This window comes from Oncorhynchus gorbuscha, linkage group LG18 (assembly GCF_021184085.1).
Source record: "Oncorhynchus gorbuscha isolate QuinsamMale2020 ecotype Even-year linkage group LG18, OgorEven_v1.0, whole genome shotgun sequence".
NCBI lineage: Eukaryota > Metazoa > Chordata > Actinopteri > Salmoniformes > Salmonidae > Oncorhynchus > Oncorhynchus gorbuscha.
The window spans coordinates 73,154,961-73,177,953 of record NC_060190.1 but is presented as its reverse complement, the minus strand read 5'-3'; the positions used below and the strand labels follow the sequence as shown (position 1 = coordinate 73,177,953).

The 22,993-nt window shown below is 40.8% G+C and overlaps 1 protein-coding gene across 4 annotated transcripts in view; it reads left to right on the top strand.

Annotated features, from left to right (window-relative positions):
- The window catches only part of arhgap9 (Rho GTPase activating protein 9), a 74,807-nt gene that overhangs the window by 28,394 nt on the left and 23,420 nt on the right, over positions 1-22,993 (top strand). For 3 of the 4 annotated variants that reach the window (XM_046311247.1, XM_046311245.1, XM_046311244.1), the window contains exons 3-10: positions 2,833-3,025; positions 3,129-3,353; positions 3,605-3,771; positions 10,042-10,173; positions 10,385-10,495; positions 13,706-13,795; positions 18,770-18,829; positions 19,407-19,565. In XM_046311247.1, coding sequence (XP_046167203.1) covers positions 2,833-3,025; positions 3,129-3,353; positions 3,605-3,771; positions 10,042-10,173; positions 10,385-10,495; positions 13,706-13,795; positions 18,770-18,829; positions 19,407-19,565 — 1,137 coding nt within the window. The remainder of the gene's footprint in view (positions 1-2,832; positions 3,026-3,128; positions 3,354-3,604; positions 3,772-10,041; positions 10,174-10,384; positions 10,496-13,705; positions 13,796-18,769; positions 18,830-19,406; positions 19,566-22,993) is intronic. The other variant, XM_046311246.1, reaches the window with a different exon arrangement.

Genomic DNA, 22,993 nt, shown 5'->3' with positions numbered 1-22,993 from the left:
TTACCAGGTGTATGATTCTTATTATTACCAGGTGTATAATTCTTATTATTACCAGGTGTATAATTCTTATTATTACCAGGTGTATTATTCTTATTATTACCAGGTATATAATATACAGGTGTATAATTCTTATTATTACCAGGTGTATAAATCTTATTATTACCAGGTGTATGATTCTTATTATTACCAGGTGTATAATATACAGGTGTATAATTCTTATTATTACCAGGTGTATAAATCTTATTATTACCAGGTGTATGATTCTTATTATTACCAGGTATATAATATACAGGTGTATAATTCTTATTATTACCAGGTGTATTATTCTTATTATTACCAGGTGTATAAATCTTATTATTACCAGGTGTAGTATTCTTATTATTACCAGGTGTATAATTCGTATTATTACCAGGTGTATAATTCTTATTATTACCAGGTGTATGATTCTTATTATTACCAGGTGTATAATATACAGGTGTATAATTATATTATTACCAGGTGTATTATTCTTATTATTACCAGGTGTATTATTCTTATTATTACCAGGTGTATGATTCTTATTATTACCAGGTGTATAATATACAGGTGTATAATTATATTATTACCAGGTGTATTATTCTTATTATTACCAGGTGTATTATTCTTATTATTACCACGTGTATGATTCTTATTATTACCAGGTATATAATATACAGGTGTATGATTCTATTATTACCAGGTGTATAATTCGTATTATTACCAGGTGTATAATATACAGGTGTATAATTCTTATTATTACCAGGTATATAATATACAGGTGTATAATTCTTATTATTACCAGGTATATAATATACAGGTGTATAATTATATTATTACCAGGTGTATAATTCTTATTATTACAAGGTGTATAATATACAGGTGTATAATTCTTATTATTACCAGGTGTATAATGTACAGGTGTATAATTCTTATTATTACCAGGTGTATAATTCTTATTATTACCAGGTATATAATATACAGGTGTATAATTCTTATTATTACCAGGTGTATGATTCTTATTATTACCAGGTGCATGATTCTTATTATTACCAGGTGTATAATTCTTATTATTACCAGGTGTATGATTCTATTATTACCAGGTATATAATATACAGGTGTATAATTCTATTATTACCAGGTGTATGATTCTTATTATTACCAGGTGTATAATTCTTATTATTACCAGGTATATAATATACAGGTGTATAATTCTTATTATCACCAGGTATATAATATACAGGTGTATGATTCTATTATTACCAGGTGTATAATTCGTATTATTACCAGGTATATAATATACAGGTGTATAATTCGTATTATTACCAGGTATATAATATACAGGTGTATAATTCTTATTATTACCAGGTATATAATATACAGGTGTATAATTCTTATTATTACCAGGTATATAATATACAGGTGTATAATTATATTATTACCAGGTGTATAATTCGTATTATTACCAGGTATATAATATACAGGTGTATAATTCGTATTATTACCAGGTGTATAATATACAGGTGTATAATTCTTATTATTACCAGGTGTATAATATACAGGTGTATAATTCTTATTATTACCAGGTGTATAATTCTTATTATTACCAGGTGTATAATGCTTATTATTACCAGGTGTATAATATACAGGTGTATAATTCTTATTATTACCAGGTGTATAATTCTTATTATTACCAGGTGTATAATTCTTATTATTACCAGGTGTATGATTCTATTATTACCAGGTATATAATATACAGGTGTATAATTCTATTATTACCAGGTGTATGATTCTTATTATTACCAGGTGTATAATTCTTATTATTACCAGGTATATAATATACAGGTGTATAATTCTTATTATTACCAGGTGTATAATGCTTATTATTACCAGGTATATAATATACAGGTGTATAATTCATATTATTACCAGGTATATAATATACAGTTGTATAATTCTTATTATTACCAGGTATATAATATACAGGTGTATAATTATATTATTACCAGGTGTATAATTCGTATTATTACCAGGTGTATAATTCTTATTATTACCAGGTGTATGATTCTATTATTACCAGGTATATAATATACAGGTGTATAATTCTATTATTACCAGGTGTATGATTCTTATTATTACCAGGTGTATAATTCTTATTATCACCAGGTATATAATATACAGGTGTATGATTCTATTATTACCAGGTGTATAATTCGTATTATTACCAGGTATATAATATACAGGTGTATAATTCTTATTATTACCAGGTATATAATATACAGGTGTATAATTATATTATTACCAGGTGTATAATATACAGGTGTATAATTATATTATTACCAGGTATATAATATACAGGTGTATAATTCTTATTATTACCAGGTGTATAATATACAGGTGTATAATTCTTATTATTACCAGGTGTATAATTCTTATTATTACCAGGTGTATAATGCTTATTATTACCAGGTGTATAATATACAGGTGTATAATTCTTATTATTACCAGGTGTATAATTCTTATTATTACCAGGTGTATAATTCTTATTATTACCAGGTGTATAATATACAGGTGTATAATTCTTATTATTACCAGGTGTATAATTCTTATTATTACCAGGTGTATAATTCTTATTATTACCAGGTGTATAATTCTTATTATTACCAGGTATATAATATACAGGTGTATAAATCTTATTATTACCAGGTGTATGATTCTTATTATTACCAGGTGTATAATTCTTATTATTACCAGGTGTATAATTCTTATTATTACCAGGTATATAATATACAGGTGTATAAATCTTATTATTACCAGGTGCGGAGGATCGGGGCAGCCAGTAAAGCCAATCCACTGTATGTCCCAGCTACATACGTAGTGGAGGTACCCATCACTCCTCTGTCATCAGCACCACAACAACAAAATGCCAACAACAACATGTGTAACCATGCCAACATGAGACTGCAGCTACAGTCATCTCTCTCTCTCTGCTCTAACAGCCAGTACTCAGGTACGTTAGTGTGAGGGGGTGGAGTTATCCCATGGTCAATTGATCTAGATGGTCTCTTTTGCTAATACAGATCAATCCTCCTCCTCTCTTCCCTCCTCCACAGTGCTCAAAACCTTCTGTCGGTCAATGGAGGACCTCAACTCTCACAGTGCCTTCAGGGGAGTCAACAGCCACAGCCCTACCCCCAGTCTGGAAGGAGGAGGGTGTCACTTCCCCACCATGCCCCTCCCTGCCCTCCCCTCATACACCGCTAGCTCCTCCTCAGGACATCTGCTGGTCCCTGGGGCCCCCCAGACCTCCATTGGCCTCTCGGGCCCCATCCCCCGCAGTAAGACTTGATTAGATGTATTGGATACATTATTTATTTATTTATTTACATTTGCGTCATTTAGTCGACGTTCTTATCCAGAGCGGCTTACAGTCAGTGCGTTAAAATAAGTTTAGTAGGGAATAGCAACTGCATGCTACAGTCACCGCTACAAGACCCTTCTTCAAAAATAATAATAACCGCTACTTGAGACGACTGTTGCAGCCGGAGACAACAGTACAATTAAGCAATAATCGATTGTGGTCCTCCAGCTAAAAGCTTCAACAACCTGCCCCACAACCCTTACGAGGAGATCGAAGTGGCGGAGATGGGGGTCGTGATGGGACTGAGTGGACGGAGCACACCCATCGGGGGTGTTGCCAAGTCCCTTAGCCAATGGGACATGGCCGAGGCCACCTGCAGAAACAGCCGTCTGCAGGTAAGAGTGGGCCAAGATGGCCAACACACACACATACACACACAGGACAGGACAGGACAGGACAGGGCAGGGCAGGACAGGACAGGACAGGACAGGGGTGAGAGCTATGCTATTCTAATTAAGATAGTTTGGAACAAGACCAGGGATGTAGTGATTCATTACTTTTTTCTATTTGAAAAAATACACAGAGCTGATAAAAATATTTATATTTATGGAAATATTTTTTTGTTTTACTCTCTCGCTTATTATGCCTCATTCTCTCTCTCTCTCATTTCTATCCAAGAGCTCTTCCCCTCTCTCTCTCTCTCAGTGGGCCTTTCTCCCTCCCACCTCCATCTCTCTCTCTCTCTCTCTCTCTCTCTCTCTCTCTCTCTCTCTCTCTCTCTCTCTCTCTCTCTCTCTCTCTCTCTCTGTCTCCCTCTCTCTCTCTCTCTCAGCGGGCCTTTCTACCCCCTCCCTCCCTCCATCTCTCTCTCTCTCTCTCTCTCTCTCTCTCTCTCTGTCTCTCTCTGTCTCTCTCTCTCTCTCAGCGGGCCTTTCTACCCCCTCCCTCCATCTCGCTCTCTCTCTCTCTCTCTCTCTCTCTCTCTCTCTCTCTCTCTCTCTCTCTCTCTCTCTCTCTCTGTCTTCCCTCTCTCTCTCTCTCTCTCTCAGCGGGCCTTTCTCCCTCCCACCTCCATCTCTCTCTCTCTCTCTCTCTCTCTCTCTCTCTCTCTCTCTCTCTCTCTCTCTCTCTCTCTCTCTCTCTCTCTCTCTCTCTCTCTCTCTGTCTCCCTCTCTCTCTCTCTCTCAGCGGGCCTTTCTACCCCCTCCCTCCCTCCATCTCTCTCTCTCTCTCTCTCTCTCTCTCTCTCTCTCTCTCTCTCTCTCTCTCTCTCTCTCTCTCTCTGTCTCCCTCTCTCCCTCTCTCTCAGCGGGCCTTTCTACCCCCTCCCTCCCTCCATCTCGCTCTCTCTCTCTCTCTCTGAGGGCCTTTCTACCTCCCTCCCTCCATCTCTCTCTCTCTCTCTCTCTCTGAGGGGCCTTTCTACCTCCCCCATCTCTCTCTCTCTCTGAGGGCCTTTCTTCCTCCCTCCCTCCCTCCATCTCTCTCTCTCTCTCTCTCTCTCTCTCTCTCTCTCTCTCTCTCTCTCTCTCTCTCTCTCTCTCTCTCTCTCTCTCTCTCTCTCTCTGAGGGCCTTTCTACCTCCCCCATCTCTCTCTCTCTCTGAGGGGCCTTTCTACCTCCCCCCTCTCTCTCTCTCTGAGGGGCCTTTCTACCTCCCCCATCTCTCTCTCTCTCTGAGGGGCCTTTCTACCTCCCTCCATCTCTCTCTCTGAGGGCCTTTCTCCTCCCTCCCTCCTCAGAGGGCCTCCCTCCCTCCCTCCATCTCTCTCTCAGAGGGCCTTTCTCCCTCCCTCCCTCCCTCCCTCCCTCCCTCCCCTCCCTCCCTCCCTCCCTCCCTCCCTCCCTCACACACACACACACACACACACACAAAACAGCTGTGTGGTTTGAGGAGCATTGGCCACAACACCACCTCAAAGACATTGGGCTTCATCCCAAATGGCATCCTATCCCTATACAGTGTGCTACTTTTGACCCAAGCCCTATGAGCCCTATGGACCTTAGTCAAAACTAGTGCACTAAATAGGGTATAGGGTACCATTTGGGACGAAGCCCAGCTCATAGAACATTCCTCACATTAGAATTTTAATGCTGTCTTAATATAAGCCACAATAAACGTTCCTGCCATCTCCCAGAATGGCCCAGATAAATGTCCTGTCATCTCCCAGAATGGCCCAGATAAATGTCCTGTCATCTCCCAGAATGGCCCAGATAAATGTCCTGTCATCTCCCAGAATGGCCCAGATAAATGTGCTGTCATCTCCCAGAATGGCCCAGATAGATGTGCTGTCATCTCCCAGAATGGCCCAGATAGATGTGCTGTCATCTCCCAGAATGGCCCAGATAACTGTGCTGTCATCTCCCAGAATGGCCCAGATAAATGTGCTGTCATCTCCCAGAATGGCCCAGATAAATGTGCTGTCATCTCCCAGAATGGCCCAGATAAATGTGCTGTCATCTCCCAGAATGGCCCAGATAAATGTGTGTGTGTGTTTGATGCCTACAGCATAGTGGTCATCTGGTATGTTCTATACATTACAGCATAGTGGTCATCTGGTATGTTCTATTCATTACATCATAGTGGTCATCTGGTATGTTCTATTCATTACATCATAGTGGTCATCTGGTATGTTATATTCATTACATCATTATCAAATCAAATGTATTTATAAAGCCCTTCGTACATCAGCTGATATCTCAAAGTGCTGTACAGAAACACAGCCTAAAACCCCGAACAGCAAGCAATGCAGGTGTAGAAGCACCTGAGTGAACAATGACATTGTCTTGAACTTGAATCCAGCCTCCATTAGTAGGTAAAAATCAAATACAATTGTTTTCGCCACATGCTTCGTAAACAACAGGTGTAGACTAACAGTGAAATGCTCCCTGGCTGGTCATAAACAACAGGTGTAGACTAACAGTGAAATGCTCCCTGGCTGGTCATAAACAACAGGTGTAGACTAACAGTGAAATGCTCCCTGGCTGGTCATAAACAACAGGTGTAGACTAACAGTGAAATGCTCCCTGGCTGGTCATAAACAACAGGTGTAGACTAACAGTGAAATGCTCCCTGGCTGGTCATAAACAACAGGTGTAGACTAACAGTGAAATGCTCCCTGGCTGGTCATAAACAACAGGTGTAGACTAACAGTGAAATGCTCCCTGGCTGGTCATAAACAACAGGTGTAGACTGAGTATAATGCTCCCTGGCTGGTCGTAAACAACAGGTGTAGACTAACAGTGAAATGCTCCCTGGCTGGTCGTAAACAACAGGTGTAGACTAACAGTGAAATGCTCCCTGGCTGGTCGTAAACAACAGGTGTAGACTAACAGTGAAATGCTTCATAAACAACAGGTGTAGACTAACAGTGAAATAACGTCTATATACAGGCACTAGTTGTACCGAGTCGATGTGCAGGGGAACGAGGTCATTGAGGTAGATATGTAGGTAGGTACTTGTAGTATTTATAGAAACGCAGTATTATGTGATTTTATAAAATGTTTATTTATTTATTACCAAACTAGTTTATTTATAATTTTTTTGCAAACTGGTTTATTTATTACCACTGTCACGCCCTGACCTGAGATATCTCTGTTTTCTTTATATTTTAGTTAGGTCAGGGTGTGACCGCTAGTTTTTGAAGTGTCGATGGTTTTTTGTATGTCGAGGGTTTTGTAGGTGATTGGTATGTCTAGAGTTTTTGTAGGTCTAGGTGGCCTGATATGGTTCCCAATCAGAGGCAGCTGTTTATTGTTGTTTCTGATTGGGGATCATATTTAGGCAGCCATTTCCCTTTGGTGTTTGTGGGATCTTGTCTATGTGTCGTTGCCTGTCAGCACTCGTTTGTATGGCTTCACGTTTCGTTATTTTGTGAGTTTATTGAGTGTTTCATTCTTTAATTAAATAAGAATGTACCCATATACCATGCTGCGCCTTGGTCTAATCATTACGACGATTGTGACAACCACACTGGTTTATTTATTACCTGACTAGTTTATTTATTACCAACTAGTTTATTTATTACCAACTAGTTTATTTATTACCAACTAGTTTATTTATTACCTACTAGTTTATTTATTACCAACTAGTTTATTCATTACCTAACTAGTTTATTTATTACCAACTAGTTTATTTATTACCAACTAGTTTATTTATTACCTGACTAGTTTATTTATTACCTAACTAGTTTATTTATTACCAACTAGTTTATTTATTACCAACTAGTTTATTTATTACCAACTAGTTTATTTATTACCAACTAGGTTATTTATTACCAACTAGGTTATTTATTACCAACTAGTTTATTTATTACCAACTAGTTTATTTATTACGTAAATAGTTTATTTACTACCAACTAGTTTATTTATTACCAACTAGTTTATTTATTACCAACTAGTTTATTTACTACCAACTAGTTTATTTATTACCAACTAGTTTATTTATTACCAACTAGTTTATTTATTACGTAAATAGTTTATTTACTACCAACTAGTTTATTTATTACCAACTAGTTTATTTATTACCAACTAGTTTATTTATTACCAACTAGTTTATTTATTACCAACTAGTTTATTTATTACCTAACTAGTTTATTTATTACCTAAATAGTTTATTTATTACCAACTAGTTTATTTATTACCAACTAGTTTATTTATTACCTACTAGTTTATTTATTACCAACTAGTTTATTTATTACCAACTAGTTTATTTATTACCAACTAGTTTATTTATTACCTGACTAGTTTATTTATTACCAACTAGTTTATTTATTACCAACTAGTTTATTTATTACCAACTAGTTTATTTATTACCAACTAGTTTATTTATTACCAACTAGTTTATTTATTACCAACTAGTTTATTTACTACCAACTAGTTTATTTATTACCAACTAGTTTATTTACTACCAACTAGTTTATTTATTACGTAAATAGTTTATTTACTACCAACTAGTTTATTTATTACCAACTAGTTTATTTATTACCAACTAGTTTATTTATTACCAACTAGTTTATTTACTACCAACTAGTTTATTTATTACCAACTAGTTTATTTATTACCAACTAGTTTATTTACTACCAACTAGTTTATTTACTACCAACTAGTTTATTTATTACCAACTAGTTTATTTACTACCAACTAGTTTATTTATTACCAACTAGTTTATTTATTACCAACTAGTTTATTTATTACCAACTAGTTTATTTACTACCAACTAGTTTATTTATTACCAACTAGTTTATTTATTACCAACTAGTTTATTTATTACGTAAATAGTTTATTTACTACCAACTAGTTTATTTATTACCAACTAGTTTATTTATTACCAACTAGTTTATTTATTACCAACTAGTTTATTTATTACCTAACTAGTTTATTTATTACCTAAATAGTTTATTTATTACCAACTAGTTTATTTATTACCAAATAGTTTATTTATTACCAACTAGTTTATTTATTACCTAACTAGTTTATTTACTACCAACTAGTTTATTTATTTATTATCAATCAAGTTTATTTATTACCAAACTATTAGCAAATCAGTTTGGGTGGTCTAAGTCACTGCATCTCAGTGCAAGAAGCGTCATTACAGTACCTGGTTCGAATCCAGGCTGCGTCACATTTGGCCGCGATTGGGAGTCCCATAGGGTGGCGCACAATTGGCCCAACGTCGTCCGGGTTTTGCCAGGATAGGCCATCATTGTCAAGAAGAATGTGTTCTTAACTGACTTGCCCAGTTAAATAAAGGTTCAATAAAAAATAAAATAAATATTTATTTATTACCAAACTAGTTTGGTCTCAGGTGAGTGCAATGTATTATTTGCCCCAGTGCTGCTGTCTCTCTGTCTCTCTCTCTGTCTCTCTGTCTCTCTGTCTCTCTGTCTCTCTGTCTTTCTGTCTCTCTGTCTGTGCGCATGTGTGTCAGTGGGCAGTCAAGAAGAACCACAAACAGAAGAGGATGTGGCTTCAACAGTAAACAGTGAGAGAGCGAGGGAAAGAGAGAGAGCGACGCAGAAACACAGAGTGAAAGAGAGAGAAATGGAAAACAAAGAAAACGACAGAAAGAGAGAGAGAATAACAGAAACTGAGAGAAAGATATATACCGGTCCACCTCAACATGTAGTCAGAGAGGACTGGGCTTGTAGAAAACATTTACATGCACCAGTGACCTGACTAGTCCCTCTAGTGACCTGACTGGTAAATAAGATAATGTAGGCTATAGGAGGCCATCTGTTGCACTGAAATAGATTGAAAAGTAAAGCCGTGATGGAAAATCATCTTTCCATGAAAGCTGTAGTGATGAGGCTATACGATGCAGCTTTGTCCCCATGTTATGTAACTATAGTCATTCTACTAATGACAGCTGGGGCTGAGTGGCACATGCGACCTGTAGACTATAATATACTGTATAACACACACACACACACACACACACACACACACACACACACACACACACACACACACACACACACACACACACACACACACACACACACACACACACACACACACACACACACACACACACACACACACACACACACACACACACACACACACACACACCCTAACCTGACATTTCCCCATCAAACTGTGTCCAACCTCATGTAACATGTTATTGACCTTATACAGTATAACCTCCTCTCTCTCCCCACCAGGTGTCTCCCCAGTCCTACATTTCCCAGCAGCAGTCTCTCCTGGAGTCTACACTATACTCCTCCATCCACCAGGTGAAGAGGCGGAGCCAAGTGGAGCCCCCCAGCCCCGCCCCCGGCCAGCGACCCATGCAGGTCATTTTATTTGATTCAGTTTGATTCTGATGAAGGCCGTTGGCGATGGAAATGCCATGTTTTCCTAACTTAAACTAGCTAATATAATCCTTTCAAACAATATAAATACACTCGCATAGCAAAGATGACGTTCATGCATAAAGCTATTGAGGAAGACACAAAAAAAGACACAAAAAAAGTCCAACACATATTTCCATTGTACCCCTGAAAGGTGCTGGACCTCTGGGAGCAGTATTCGGACCCCTCCACGGGGCGATGCTTCTATGTCAACACCGTTACCAAGGAGAGGTCCTGGAAACCACCCCGCAGAGCCCGTGAATGGGTAACAGACATACAGCGCCTTGAAAATGTATTCACCCCCCCCCCCTCCTTGGCATTTTTCCTATTTTGTTGCGTTACAACCTGTAATTTAAACGAACAGAAAAGTGGTGTGTGTATATGTACATATTCACCCCCTAAATAAGATCTGGTGCAACAAATTACCTTCAGAAGTCACATAATTAGTTAACTAAAGTCCACCTGTTTGCAATGTAAGTGTCACATGATCTATCACATGATATATACCTGTTCTGAAAGGCCCCAGAGTCTGCAACACCACTAAGCAAGGGGCACCACAAAGAAAGTGGCACCATGAAGACCAAGGAGCTCTCCAAACAGGTCAGGGACAAAGTTGTGGAGAAGTACAGATCAGGGTTGGGTTATAAAAAAATATCAGAAACTTTGAACATCCCACAGAGCACCATTAAATCCATTATTAAAAAATGGAAAGAATATGGCACCACAACAAACCTGCCAAGAGAGGGCCGCCCACCAAAACCCTCCAGACAAAGAGGGCATGAATCAGAGAGACAACAAATAGACTAAAGATAACCCTGAAGGAGCTGCAAAGCCCCACAGTGGAGATTGGAGTATCTGTCCATAGGACCACTTTAAGCCGTACACTCCACAGAGCTGGGCTTTACAGAAGAGTGGCCAGAAAAAGACATTACTTAAAGAAAAGAATAAGCATGTGGGAGACTCCCCAAACACGTTTGGTGTTCACCAAAAGGCATGTGGGAGACTCCCCAAACATATGGAAGAAGGTACTTGGGTTAGATGAGACTAAAATTGAGCTTTTTGGCCATCAAGGAAAATGCTATGTCTGGTGCAAACCCAAGTCGCTTTGGATAAAAGCGTCTGCTAAATGGCATATATTATTATTATTATTATTATCACCCCGCATCATGCTGTGGGGATGTTTTTCATCGTCAGGGACTGGGGAAACTGGTCAGAATTGAAGGAATGATGGATGGAGCTAAATACAGGGAAATTCTTGAGGGAAACCTGTTTCAGTCTTAGATTTGAGACTGGGACGGAGGTTCACCTTCCAGCAGGACAATAGGGTGGCAGGGTAGCCTAGTGGTTAGAGTGTTGGACTATTAACCGGAAGGTTGCAAGTTCAAACCCACAAGCTGACAAGGTACAAATCTGTCATTCTTCTCATGAACAGGCAGTTAACACACTGTTCCTAGGCCGTCATTGAAAATAAGAATTTGTTGTTAACTGACTTGCCTGGTTAAATAAAGGTAAAACATTTCAGAAACATAATAAAACAATGATCCTAAGCATACTGCTTAAGGAACACTGGAGTGGTTTAAGGGTAAACATTTAACTGTCTTGGAATGGCCTAGTCAAAGCCTAGACTTCAATCCCATTGAGAATCTGTGGTATGACTTAAAGATTGCTGTACACCAGTAGAACCCATCCAACTTAAAGGAGCTGGAGCAGTTTTGCCTTGAAGAATGGGCAAAAATCCCAGGCTTATAGAGACTTGCAGCTGTAATTGCTGCAAACGGTGTCTCTACAAAGTCTTGCCTTTGTGAAAACTGGTGAAAACTTGAGCGTGCATAACTACTCTGTTTTTTTGTCTTATTTCACCCCACAAAATATTTTGCATCTTCAAAGTGGTAGGTATGTTGTGTAAATCAAATGATACAACCCCCCCCTCCAAAAAAAAAAAAATCAGTTTTAATTCCAGGTTGTACGGCAACAAAATAGGAAAAATGCCAAGGGGGGTGAATACTTTCACAAGCCACTGCAACAGGGATATACAGAACACAGTCCTATGTTAATTTACAGACATACAGAACACAGAGTCCTATGTTAATTTACAGACATACAGAACACAGAGTCCTATGTTAATTTACAGACATACAGAACACAGAGTCCTATGTTAATTTACAGACATACAGAACACAGAGTCCTATGTTAATTTACAGACATATGTTAATTTACAGACATACAGAACACAGAGTCCTATGTTAATTTACAGACATACAGAACACAGAGTCCTATGTTAATTTACAGACATACAGAACACAGAGTCCTATGTTAATTTACAGACATACAGAACACAGAGTCCTATGTTAATTTACAGACATACAGAACACAGAGTCCTATGTTAATTTACAGACATACAGAACACAGAGTCCTATGTTAATTTACAGATTTCCTATGTTAATTTACAGACAGAACATCCTATGTTAATTTACAGAACAGAACACAGAGTCCTATGTTAATTTACAGACATACAGAACACAGAGTCCTATGTTAATTTACAGATATACAGAACACAGGGTCCTATGTTAATTTACAGATATACAGAACACAGAGTCCTATGTTAATTTACAGATATACAGAACACAGAGTCCTATGTTAATTTACAGACATACAGAACACAGAGTCCTATGTTAATTTACAGATATACAGAACACAGAGTCCTATGTTAATTTACAGACATACAGAACACAGGGTTAATTTACAGACATACAGAACACAGAGTCCTATGTTAATTTACAGACATACAGAACACAGGGTCCTATGTTAATCTACAGACATACAGAACACAGAGTCCTATGTTAATTTACAGACATACAGAACACAGGGTCCTATGTTAATCTACAGACATACAGAACACAGGGTCCTATGTTAATTTACAGACAACACAGAACACAGTCCTATGTTAATTTACAGACAGAACACAGGGTTAATTTACAGACATACAGAACACAGAGTCCTATGTTAATTTACAGACATACAGAACACAGGGTCCTATGTTAATTTACAGACATACAGAACACAGAGTCCTATGTTAATTTACAGACATACAGAACACAGGGTCCTATGTTAATTTACAGACATACAGAACACAGGGTCCTATGTTAATTTACAGACATACAGAACACAGGGTTAATTTACAGATATACAGAACACAGGGTCCTATGTTAATTTACAGACATACAGAACACAGGGTTAATTTACAGATATACAGAACACAGGGTCCTATGTTAATTTACAGACATACAGAACACAGGGTCCTATGTTAATTTACAGACATACAGAACACAGAGTCCTATGTTAAATTCAACAGTACAACTATTTTCAGGGATAGTTGAGTCTTTTTATCAACCCTTTTTTAAATGTTGCCAGCAATGAGAAATAGTCAATCAGATGTGCTTTCAAACTAACACCCATACTCTCTTCCTTGCTATAGGCTCGTCCAATGCAACCACAGACAATCCCCAGGGACGCCAACCACCTGTCTCTCCCAATCCCAGGCACAGAGAATGGTAACATGAACAGGGTAGGTCCACCTACAGCCCCCCCAGGATTTAATGAAGAGTTGTAATGTGATTGTGTCGCTAATGTTGTCAACCTCGTGTCCATAAACTAATAAAATAGGTGAGATGTAGCCTACACACAAAATAATCTATTCAGGTATTTGCTTCCTTACTTCGTGAATAGTCTGTGGACTCCTCTTAATCTCTCCTGTTCCTCCTCTTAATCTCTCCTGTTCCTCCTCTTAATCTCTACTGTTCCTCCTCTTAATCTCTCCTGTTCCTCCTATTAATCTCTCCTGTTCCTCCTATTAATCTCTCCTGTTCCTCTTCTTAATCTCTCCTGTTCCTCCTCTTAATCTCTACTGTTCCTCCTCTTAATCTCTCCTGTTCCTCCTATTAATCTCTCCTGTTCCTCTTCTTAATCTCTCCTGTTCCTCCTCTTAATCTCTACTGTTCCTCCTCTTAATCTCTCCTGTTCCTCCTCTTAATCTCTCCTGTTCCTCCTCTTAATCTCTACTGTTCCTCCTCTTAATCTCTCCTGTTCCTCCTCTTAATCTCTCCTGTGCCTCCTTTTAATCTCTCCTGTTCCTTCTATTTATCTCTCCTGTTCCTCCTCTTAATCTCTACTGTTCCTCCTCTTAATCTCTCCTGTGCCTCCTCTTAATCTCTCCTGTTCCTCCTATTAATCTCTCCTGTTCCTCTTCTTAATCTCTCCTGTTCCTCCTCTTAATCTCTACTGTTCCTCCTCTTAATCTCTCCTGTGCCTCCTCTTAATCTCTCCTGTTCCTCCTATTAATCTCTCATGTTCCTCCTCTTAATCTCTCCCGTTCCTCCTCTTAATCTCTCCTGTGCCTCCTCTTAATCTCTCCTGTTCCTCCTATTAATCTATCCTGTTCCTCCTCTTAATCTCTACTGTTCCTCCTCTTAATCTCTACTGTTCCTCCTCTTAATCTCTACTGTTCCTCCTCTTAATCTCTCCTGTTCCTCCTCTTAATCTCTACTGTTCCTCCTCTTAATCTCTCCTGTTCCTCCTCTTAATCTCTCCTGTGCCTCCTCTTAATCTCTCCTGTTCCTTCTATTTATCTCTCCTGTTCCTCCTCTTAATCTCTACTGTTCCTCCTCTTAATCTCTCCTGTTCCTCCTCTTAATCTCTACTGTTCCTCCTCTTGATCTCTCCTGTTCCTCCTCTTGATCTCTCCTGTTCCTCCTCTTGATCTCTCCTGTTCCTCCTCTTGATCTCTCCTGTTCCTCCTCTTAATCTCTCCTGTGCCTCCTCTTAATCTCTCCTGTTCCTCCTCTTAATCTCTCCTGTTCCTCCTCTTAATCTCTCCTGTTCCTCCTCTTAATCTCTCCTGTCCTCCTCTTAATCTCTCCTGTTCCTCCTCTTAATCTCTCCTGTTCCTCCTCTTAATCTCTCCTGTTCCTCCTCTTAATCTCTCCTGTTCCTCCTCTTAATCTCTCCTGTTCCTCCTATTAATCTCTCCTGTTCCTCCTATTAATCTCTCCTGTTCCTTCTATTTATCTCTCCTGTTCCTCCTCTTAATCTCTACTGTTCCTCCTCTTAATCTCTCCTGTTCCTCCTCTTAATCTCTACTGTTCCTCCTCTTGATCTCTCCTGTTCCTCCTCTTGATCTCTCCTGTTCCTCCTATTAATCTCTCCTGTTCCTCCTCTTAATCTCTCCTGTTCCTCCTCTTAATCTCTCCTGTGCCTCCTCTTAATCTCTCCTGTTCCTCCTCTTAATCTCTCCTGTGCCTCCTCTTAATCTCTCCTGTGCCTCCTCTTAATCTCTCCTGTTCCTCCTCTTAATCTCTCCTGTTCCTCCTCTTAATCTCTCCTGTTCCTCCTCTTAATCTCTCCTGTTCCTCCTATTAATCTCTCCTGTTCCTCCTATTAATCTCTCCTGTTCCTGGGCCGTCATTGAAAATAAGAATTTGTTCTTTACTGACTTGTCTGGTAAAAACGTTTTTACATTTTTTTAAAGAAGATAATAATATTAAAAAGTTGATGCGTGTTTATTTAACGTAGACTGGGACAGTTACCCAGACACTGAACCAGAGCTTTATGAACACCAAGACTTCACAGGTTGGCACGGTAACACTTTGGCACGGCCCAGAAACGAGCCCTGACACGCTAGGGCTTGTGGAGATCTGATAGTAACATAACATAACAAATAACATGATAGTGTTGGATAGTTCAAATTCTACCTACTTTATCAGAGGGCAAGCTGGAGCTAAATCCATACCCCGTACGCCTGTCCATTCTACATTGTGCCAGGTGAATAGGAACTGTGGGTCGTACAGTGTAACAACGAGCAATTACAACAGCTACTTACAGGAATAACCACACAGTGTTGTAAAGTAGAGATTGTGTCTGGGCTTCATGCAACTTCCACCCCGACTGACCTATAGTGCTAGTGTCACCATCGTAACTACGAAACTAAGATAACAAGAGTCTGTAGATAATGATTACTGTTGTCCTTGTTGTTACTGTTAGTGCTGTTATATTGTTGACATGATAATATCTCTGGGTACGTCTCAAACAGCTCCCCGTTCCCTATATAGTGCACTACTTTAGACCCTATTCCCTACATAGTGCACTACTTTAGACCCTATTCCCTACATAGTGCACTACTTTAGACCCTATTCCCTATATAGTGCACTACTTTAGACCCTATTCCCTACATAGTGCACTACTTTATACCATATTCCCTACATAGTGCACTACTTTCAGACCATATTCCCTATATAGTGCACTACTTTAGACCATATTCCCTATATAGTGCACTACTTTAGACCCTATTCCCTCATAGTGCACTACTTTAGACCATATTCCCTATATAGTGCTCTACTTCAGACCATATTCCCTATAGTGCTCTAATTTAGACCAGAGCCAAGACTGCCATTTGGGATGCCGCCTCTCATTCTAGGCTTCCTTCACATGCCTTCCTTCACAGGGCTTCCTTCACATGCCTTCCTTCACATGCCTTCCTTCACATGCCTTCCTTCACATGCCTTCCTTCACATGCCTTCCTTCACATGCCTTCCTTCACATGCCTTCCTTCACAGGGCTTCCTTCACAGGGCTTCCTTCACATGCCTTCCTTCACATGCCTTCCTTCACATGCCTTCCTTCACAGGGCTTCCTTCACATGGCTTCCTGGTTGTGCCAAGTGAGAGTGATGGTACATGCTGATAGTGTTAGCGTAAGGTTGCATATAGAAAGAGGAAGTTTATGCTGTGACAGAGCGAGAGAGAAGGAGAGACACAAGTGGATTTGGGGTTGTGGTTCCTCAGATGAAAAGGTGTGTGTGTGTGTGTGTCAGGAAGGTGCACTACAGAGGACAGTGGCGTGAACTGGCTCTCCTATCGACTACCAAGGAAACATCCGTTTAATAGTTTAGCTTTGTTTTGATCTGGACTCTGAAACGGTTGATATAAAGGCTACTGATGAACAGAGTGGCTGTAAGTTCAGTTTTTCTTCTTGTGTGGGTGTGTGAGAGAGGGAGTGTAAGACAGAACTAGCTACTGTATCTTTCTCATTTAGCTTAAACACTCTTGTAGAAAAAGGTCCTATCTAGAACCTAAAATGTTTGGTTTTTTGGGCTGTTCCCAAAGGGTAACCCTGTGGGAATATGTAACAGATAAAAACACAACGCAGAGACAGAGGACGAGAGGTTAAAAGGACGAGAAGTCGATAGAGTAACGATTAAGGGTAATAGTGTTTTTTTTCTGTAAAAGGGAATGATTGATTAATGGTTCAGACATGGGAGGAATATGTATTCTGAAATAGGATACTTGGTCTTTGCCCATTGGCTAGTTTTATTGCAAGGAATTCTAATTGGTCAACCACAGGCTAAGGGCTGGGTTATAAAACGACACGCTATCCCTTTGTTCTGTGGAGAGAATGACTGGAGAGAACCACAGGAGTGAATCACTGAGAGAGCATCGCTGAGAGAGCATCACTGAGAGAGCATCACAGAGAGCATCGCTGAAGGGAAGAATGACCATCTAACTCCCTGCATGATTTGTCCTCTTCAAAGAAACCTATTTTCCTCCCCCTGATTTGCTTTGGGGTCTGTTATTAGAGAATAACATAAATCCTCAACAACCCTTTGAAGAACACTTTTTTTGGTTCCGTGTAGAACCCTTTTTGGTTCTGTGCAGAACCCTTTTTGGTTCCGTGCAGAACCCTTTTTGGTTCTGTGTAGAACCCTTTTTGGTTCCGTGTAGAACCCTTTTTGGTTCCGTGTAGAACCCTTTTTGGTTCCGTGCAGAACCCCTTTTGGTTCCGTAGAACCCTTTTTGGTTCCGTGTAGAACCCTTTCCGCAGAGGATTCAACATGGAACTCAAAATGGTTCTAGCTGGAACCAAAAAAGGGGTTCTCCTATGTTGACAAGCAAAGAACCCTTTTGTTCCTCTGAGTGTAGTCTCACGTTGGAGGTTGCATCTTCACAGTTTGTGGATAACAGACTAGTATGACTGACTGACTGTACGTCTATGTGTACCAGTTTGTTACAACCATATACACTTCAATGAGTTATAGACTTCAGCTGTGATAAAAATGTAAATATCTGTGCTTTTCACTATGGGGGTGATTTTTATTTGTACCTTTATTTAACTAGGCAAGTCAGTTAAGAACAAATTCTTATTTTCAATGACGGCCTAGGAACAGTGGGTTAACTGCCTTGTTCAGGGGCAGAACCTTGTAACTTGTCAGCTCGGGGGGTTTGAACTTGCAACCTTCTGGTTACTAGTCCAACGCTCTAACCACTAGGCTACGCTGCCGCCCCAGGATCAGCTAATGTGGATCCTAAGAAATACTAATATTAGCTGACATGTTTGGAAAGAAAATCTATGAATGCCTCGTAGTGTTGCGTAATGTGTTGGGTCATTCTAGGCCAGTGTTTGCTGTAATTAGCCTTTGTAGTGAAGCAAAAGACAAAATGAACAGTAAGGAAATAAATAATTCTTCCTCTTCTTTTTTATCTATGTTCCAGCTCTCTTCAGACTTCCTGTACGGTGGGCAGATTGCTGACAGTGGCCGGGAGTTGGGTCAGGTGACATTAGAATGGAATGTAGAGATGAATGAGAATGTGTACAGGGGAAATAACTTCCTTGTGACAAAACAAGGAACTAAAAGTTTTTAACAATAAAACAACAGAACAATTATATCTACGTAAACACATTTCTCCAATGGTGCTATCAGAATCAATCCTCTAATAATGGCTGAAATGGAGCTAATGGAATGTATTTTTTTTTTTAAAAAAATATGGTTTTCCTGTGTTTGATATTTTTTTATTTTTTTTATTTTACCTTTATTTAACCAGGCAAGTCAGTTAAGAACACATTCTTATTTTCAATGACGGCCTAGGAACAGTGGGTTAACTGCCTGTTCAGGGGCAGAACGACAGATTTGTACCTTGTCAGCTCGGGGGTTTGAACTCGCAACCTTCCAGTTACTAGTCCAACACTCTAACCACTAGGCTACGCTGCCACCCCAATATCATTTCACCCACTTCATTCCACCCATTATTATGAGCCGTCCTCCCCTCAGAAGCCTCCATTGACACACACAGAGTAGCTGACTTGCCCCCCTCCACCCCTCCACCCCTCTCTGTGCTTCCTGCCTTGTAGAGCATGCAGAGAGCAGTTTCCTCCAACACCATCAGCACCACAGCTTTCAGAACAGGAGAGTCTCAGGGGGTTGTCCAACGACGTCATTCTGCCCTACTGCATCATGGGACGGAGCAGCTCAGCCACTCACGAACCATAATACTGCCCAAGAACGGCAAGGTACACACACGCACACACCACACACCACACACGTTAGCAGAATGACACAGACCTATTGTTGTCCAAATCTAATCTCGGGTTACCCAGAAGTAAAATTATCTTGTGAAAGTTAGTAAATTCCTGTTTTCACATCTTTATCATGGCACAAATTTTTGTTTTTGTTTTCATGAATGTTTACGATAGAGTCAATTTTGACATTGTGGCTGCGCATCTGATAATATTTTGCCTCTCCCTCCTGTGGGAGGCTACCTTTGGATCCTACTGAAAAACACAAAACAATCAATATATTTCAAAATGTCAGTACATGTAAAATGTGAACATACATGTACTGTATTATACTGTAATATGTAGTTCAATTAGCATTGAATGATGCACATCTCACCTGTAGTTTTGCCGGAATATTTGTACTGTTGATGAAACTGTTGAAACCTGCAGATTTTGTTGCAGAATTAAACCGGCCTCTCTCAAAGAGAGACCATGGTTTACAACATGGTCAATAATTGTGTCCCTCATCTCATCAGAGACCACCGCTCTTGTTCTTCCTCTCCTTTGTCCTCCACGCTGTCTCCCTCTCCCTGTCACTCTTCTCTCCCCACCAACCTGTCTCCCTCTCCCTGTCACTCTTCTCTCCCCACCAACCTGTCTCCCTCTCCCTGTCACTCTTCTCTCCCCACCAACCTGTCTCCCTCTCCCTGCCTCTCTTCTCTCCCCACCAACCTGTCTCCCTCTCCCTCCCTCTTCTCTCTTCTCCCTCTCCCTGACACTCTTCCCCACACCAACCTGTCTCCCTCTCCCTGCCACTCTTCTCTCCCCACCAACCTGTCTCCCCCTCCCTGTCTCTTCTCTCCTCCCAACCTGTCTCCCTCTCCCTGTCACTCTCTCCCCCACCAACCTGTCTCCCTCTCCCTGCCCCACTCTTCTCTCCCCACCAACCTGTCTCCCTCTCCCTGACTCTCTTCTCTCCCCACCAACCTGTCTCTCTCTCCCTGCCACTCTTCTCTCCCCACCAACCTGTCTCCCTCTCACTCTCTCCCACCAACCTGCCACTCTTCTCTCCCCACCAACCTGTCTCCCTCTCCCTGCCTCTCTTCTCTCCCCACCAACCTGTCTCCCTCTCCCTGCCTCTCTTCTCTCCCCACCAACCTGTCTCCCTCTCCCTGACTCTCTTCTCCCCCACCAACCTGTCTCCCTCTCCCTGACACTCTTCTCTCCCCACCAACCTGTCTCCCTCTCCCCACTCTTCTCTCCCCACCAACCTGTCTCCCTCTCCCTGACACTCTTCTCTCCCCACCAACCTGTCTCCCTCTCCCTGACACTCTTCTCTCCCCACCAACCTGTCTCCCTCTCCCTGCCACTCTTCTCTCCCCACCAACCTGTCTCCCTCTCCCTGACTCTCTTCTCTCCCCACCAACCTGTCTCCCTCTCCCTGCCACTCTTCTCTCCCCACCAACCTGTCTCCCTCTCCCTGACACTCTTCTCTCCCCACCAACCTGTCTCCCTCTCCCTGCCACTCTTCTCTCCCCACCAACCTGTCTCCCTCTCCCTGCCACTCTTCTCTCCCCACCAACCTGTCTCCCTCTCCCTGCCACTCTTCTCTCCCCACCAACCTGTCTCCCTCTCCCTGACTCTCTTCTCTCCCCACCAACCTGTCTCCCTCTCCCTGCCACTCTTCTCTCCCCACCAACCTGTCTCCCTCTCCCTGCCACTCTTCTCTCCCCACCAACCTGTCTCCCTCTCCCTGACTCTCTTCTCTCCCCACCAACCTGTCTCCCTCTCCCTGCCACTCTTCTCTCCCCACCAACCTGTCTCCCTCTCCCTGACACTCTTCTCTCCCCACCAACCTGTCTCCCTCTCCCTGACACTCTTCTCTCCCCACCAACCTGTCTCCCTCTCCCTGACACTCTTCTCTCCCCACCAACCTGTCTCCCTCTCCCTACCACTCTTCTCTCCCCACCAACCTGTCTCCCTCTCCCTGACACTCTTCTTTCCCCACCAACCTGTCTTCCTTGGTCCATGTTTCCAGACAAAATCATTCTAAAGTCGTCCTCCTTTGTCTGTTTGGTAACGAGACTAAAAACAGGACACTTGGGTCGGCTAACAGCTACAATCAGCTGTGTTCGGAGTTATTAAATATTCCGCTGAAATGTTCTGTGTTTCAGTCTGGTAACTGCAGAAAGGTACGACATTGGCCATCATTCTATTTTGAATGTGTTTTTAACAGTTTTGGAAACAGTGCGTTTGCATTTGAAAACGTGCTGCAAATATATAGTTTTACAGGTGATGGAATATGAATGACAAAATAGTTCATGGATTTTGGAGAATGTGGTCATTGAATGCATTTTGTGTGAAAACAATGAAAAATGATTTACAGTTTGGTCCACATACACTTCTGTTTCGCTAAATGTGTGAAGAGTTTTGACCATGTGACTGCAGTTTTGACCATGTGACTGCAGTTTTGACCATGTGACTGCAGTTTTGACCATGTGACTGCAGTTTTGACCATGTGACTGCAGTTTTGACCATGTGACTGCAGTTTTGACCATGTGACTTCAGTTTTGACCATGTGACTTCAGTTTTGACCATGTGACTGCAGTTTTGACCATATGACTTCAGTTTTGACCAATGCATGTTAGCAATTGAAAAGAACTGTATCAAGTGCCAACCCGTTTATCATCCATATAGGCTTAAAAATCACAGCACCAGTTTAAGCACCGCCTTTGTCCAATCCTGATTTGTCCAAATAATCAATGACAAAAAATAAAAAACAGGAATTACTGCTGCTGGGAATCACATTCTATGTGGACCTTGGCAGATTCTCACCTGTTCACGAGAATCTGTTCACGAGAATCTGTCCACGGGAATCTGTCCATGAGAATCTATCCACAAGAATCTATCCACGAGAATCTATCCTCGAGAATCTATCCACGAGAATCTATCCACAAGAATCTACCCACGAGAATCTATCCTCGAGAATCTATCCTCGAGAATCTATCCACAAGAATCTATCCACGAGAATCTATCCTCGAGAATCTATCCACAAGAATCTGTCCATGAGAATCTATCCTCGAGAATCTATCCACAAGAATCTATCCCTGAGAATCTATCCACGAGAATCTATCCTCGAGAATCTATCCACAAGAATCTGTCCATGAGAATCTATCCTCGAGAATCTATCCACAAGAATCTATCCCTGAGAATCTATCCAGGAGAATCTATCCATGAGAATCTATCCCTGAGAATCTATCCAGGAGAATCTATCCCTGAGAATCTATCCACAAGAATCTGTCCATGAGAATCTATCCTCGAATCTATCCATGAGAATCTATCCACGAGAATCTATCCTCGAGAATCTATCCTCGAGAATCTATCCACAAGAATCTGTCCATGAGAATCTATCCATGAGAATCTATCCATGAGAATCTATCCAT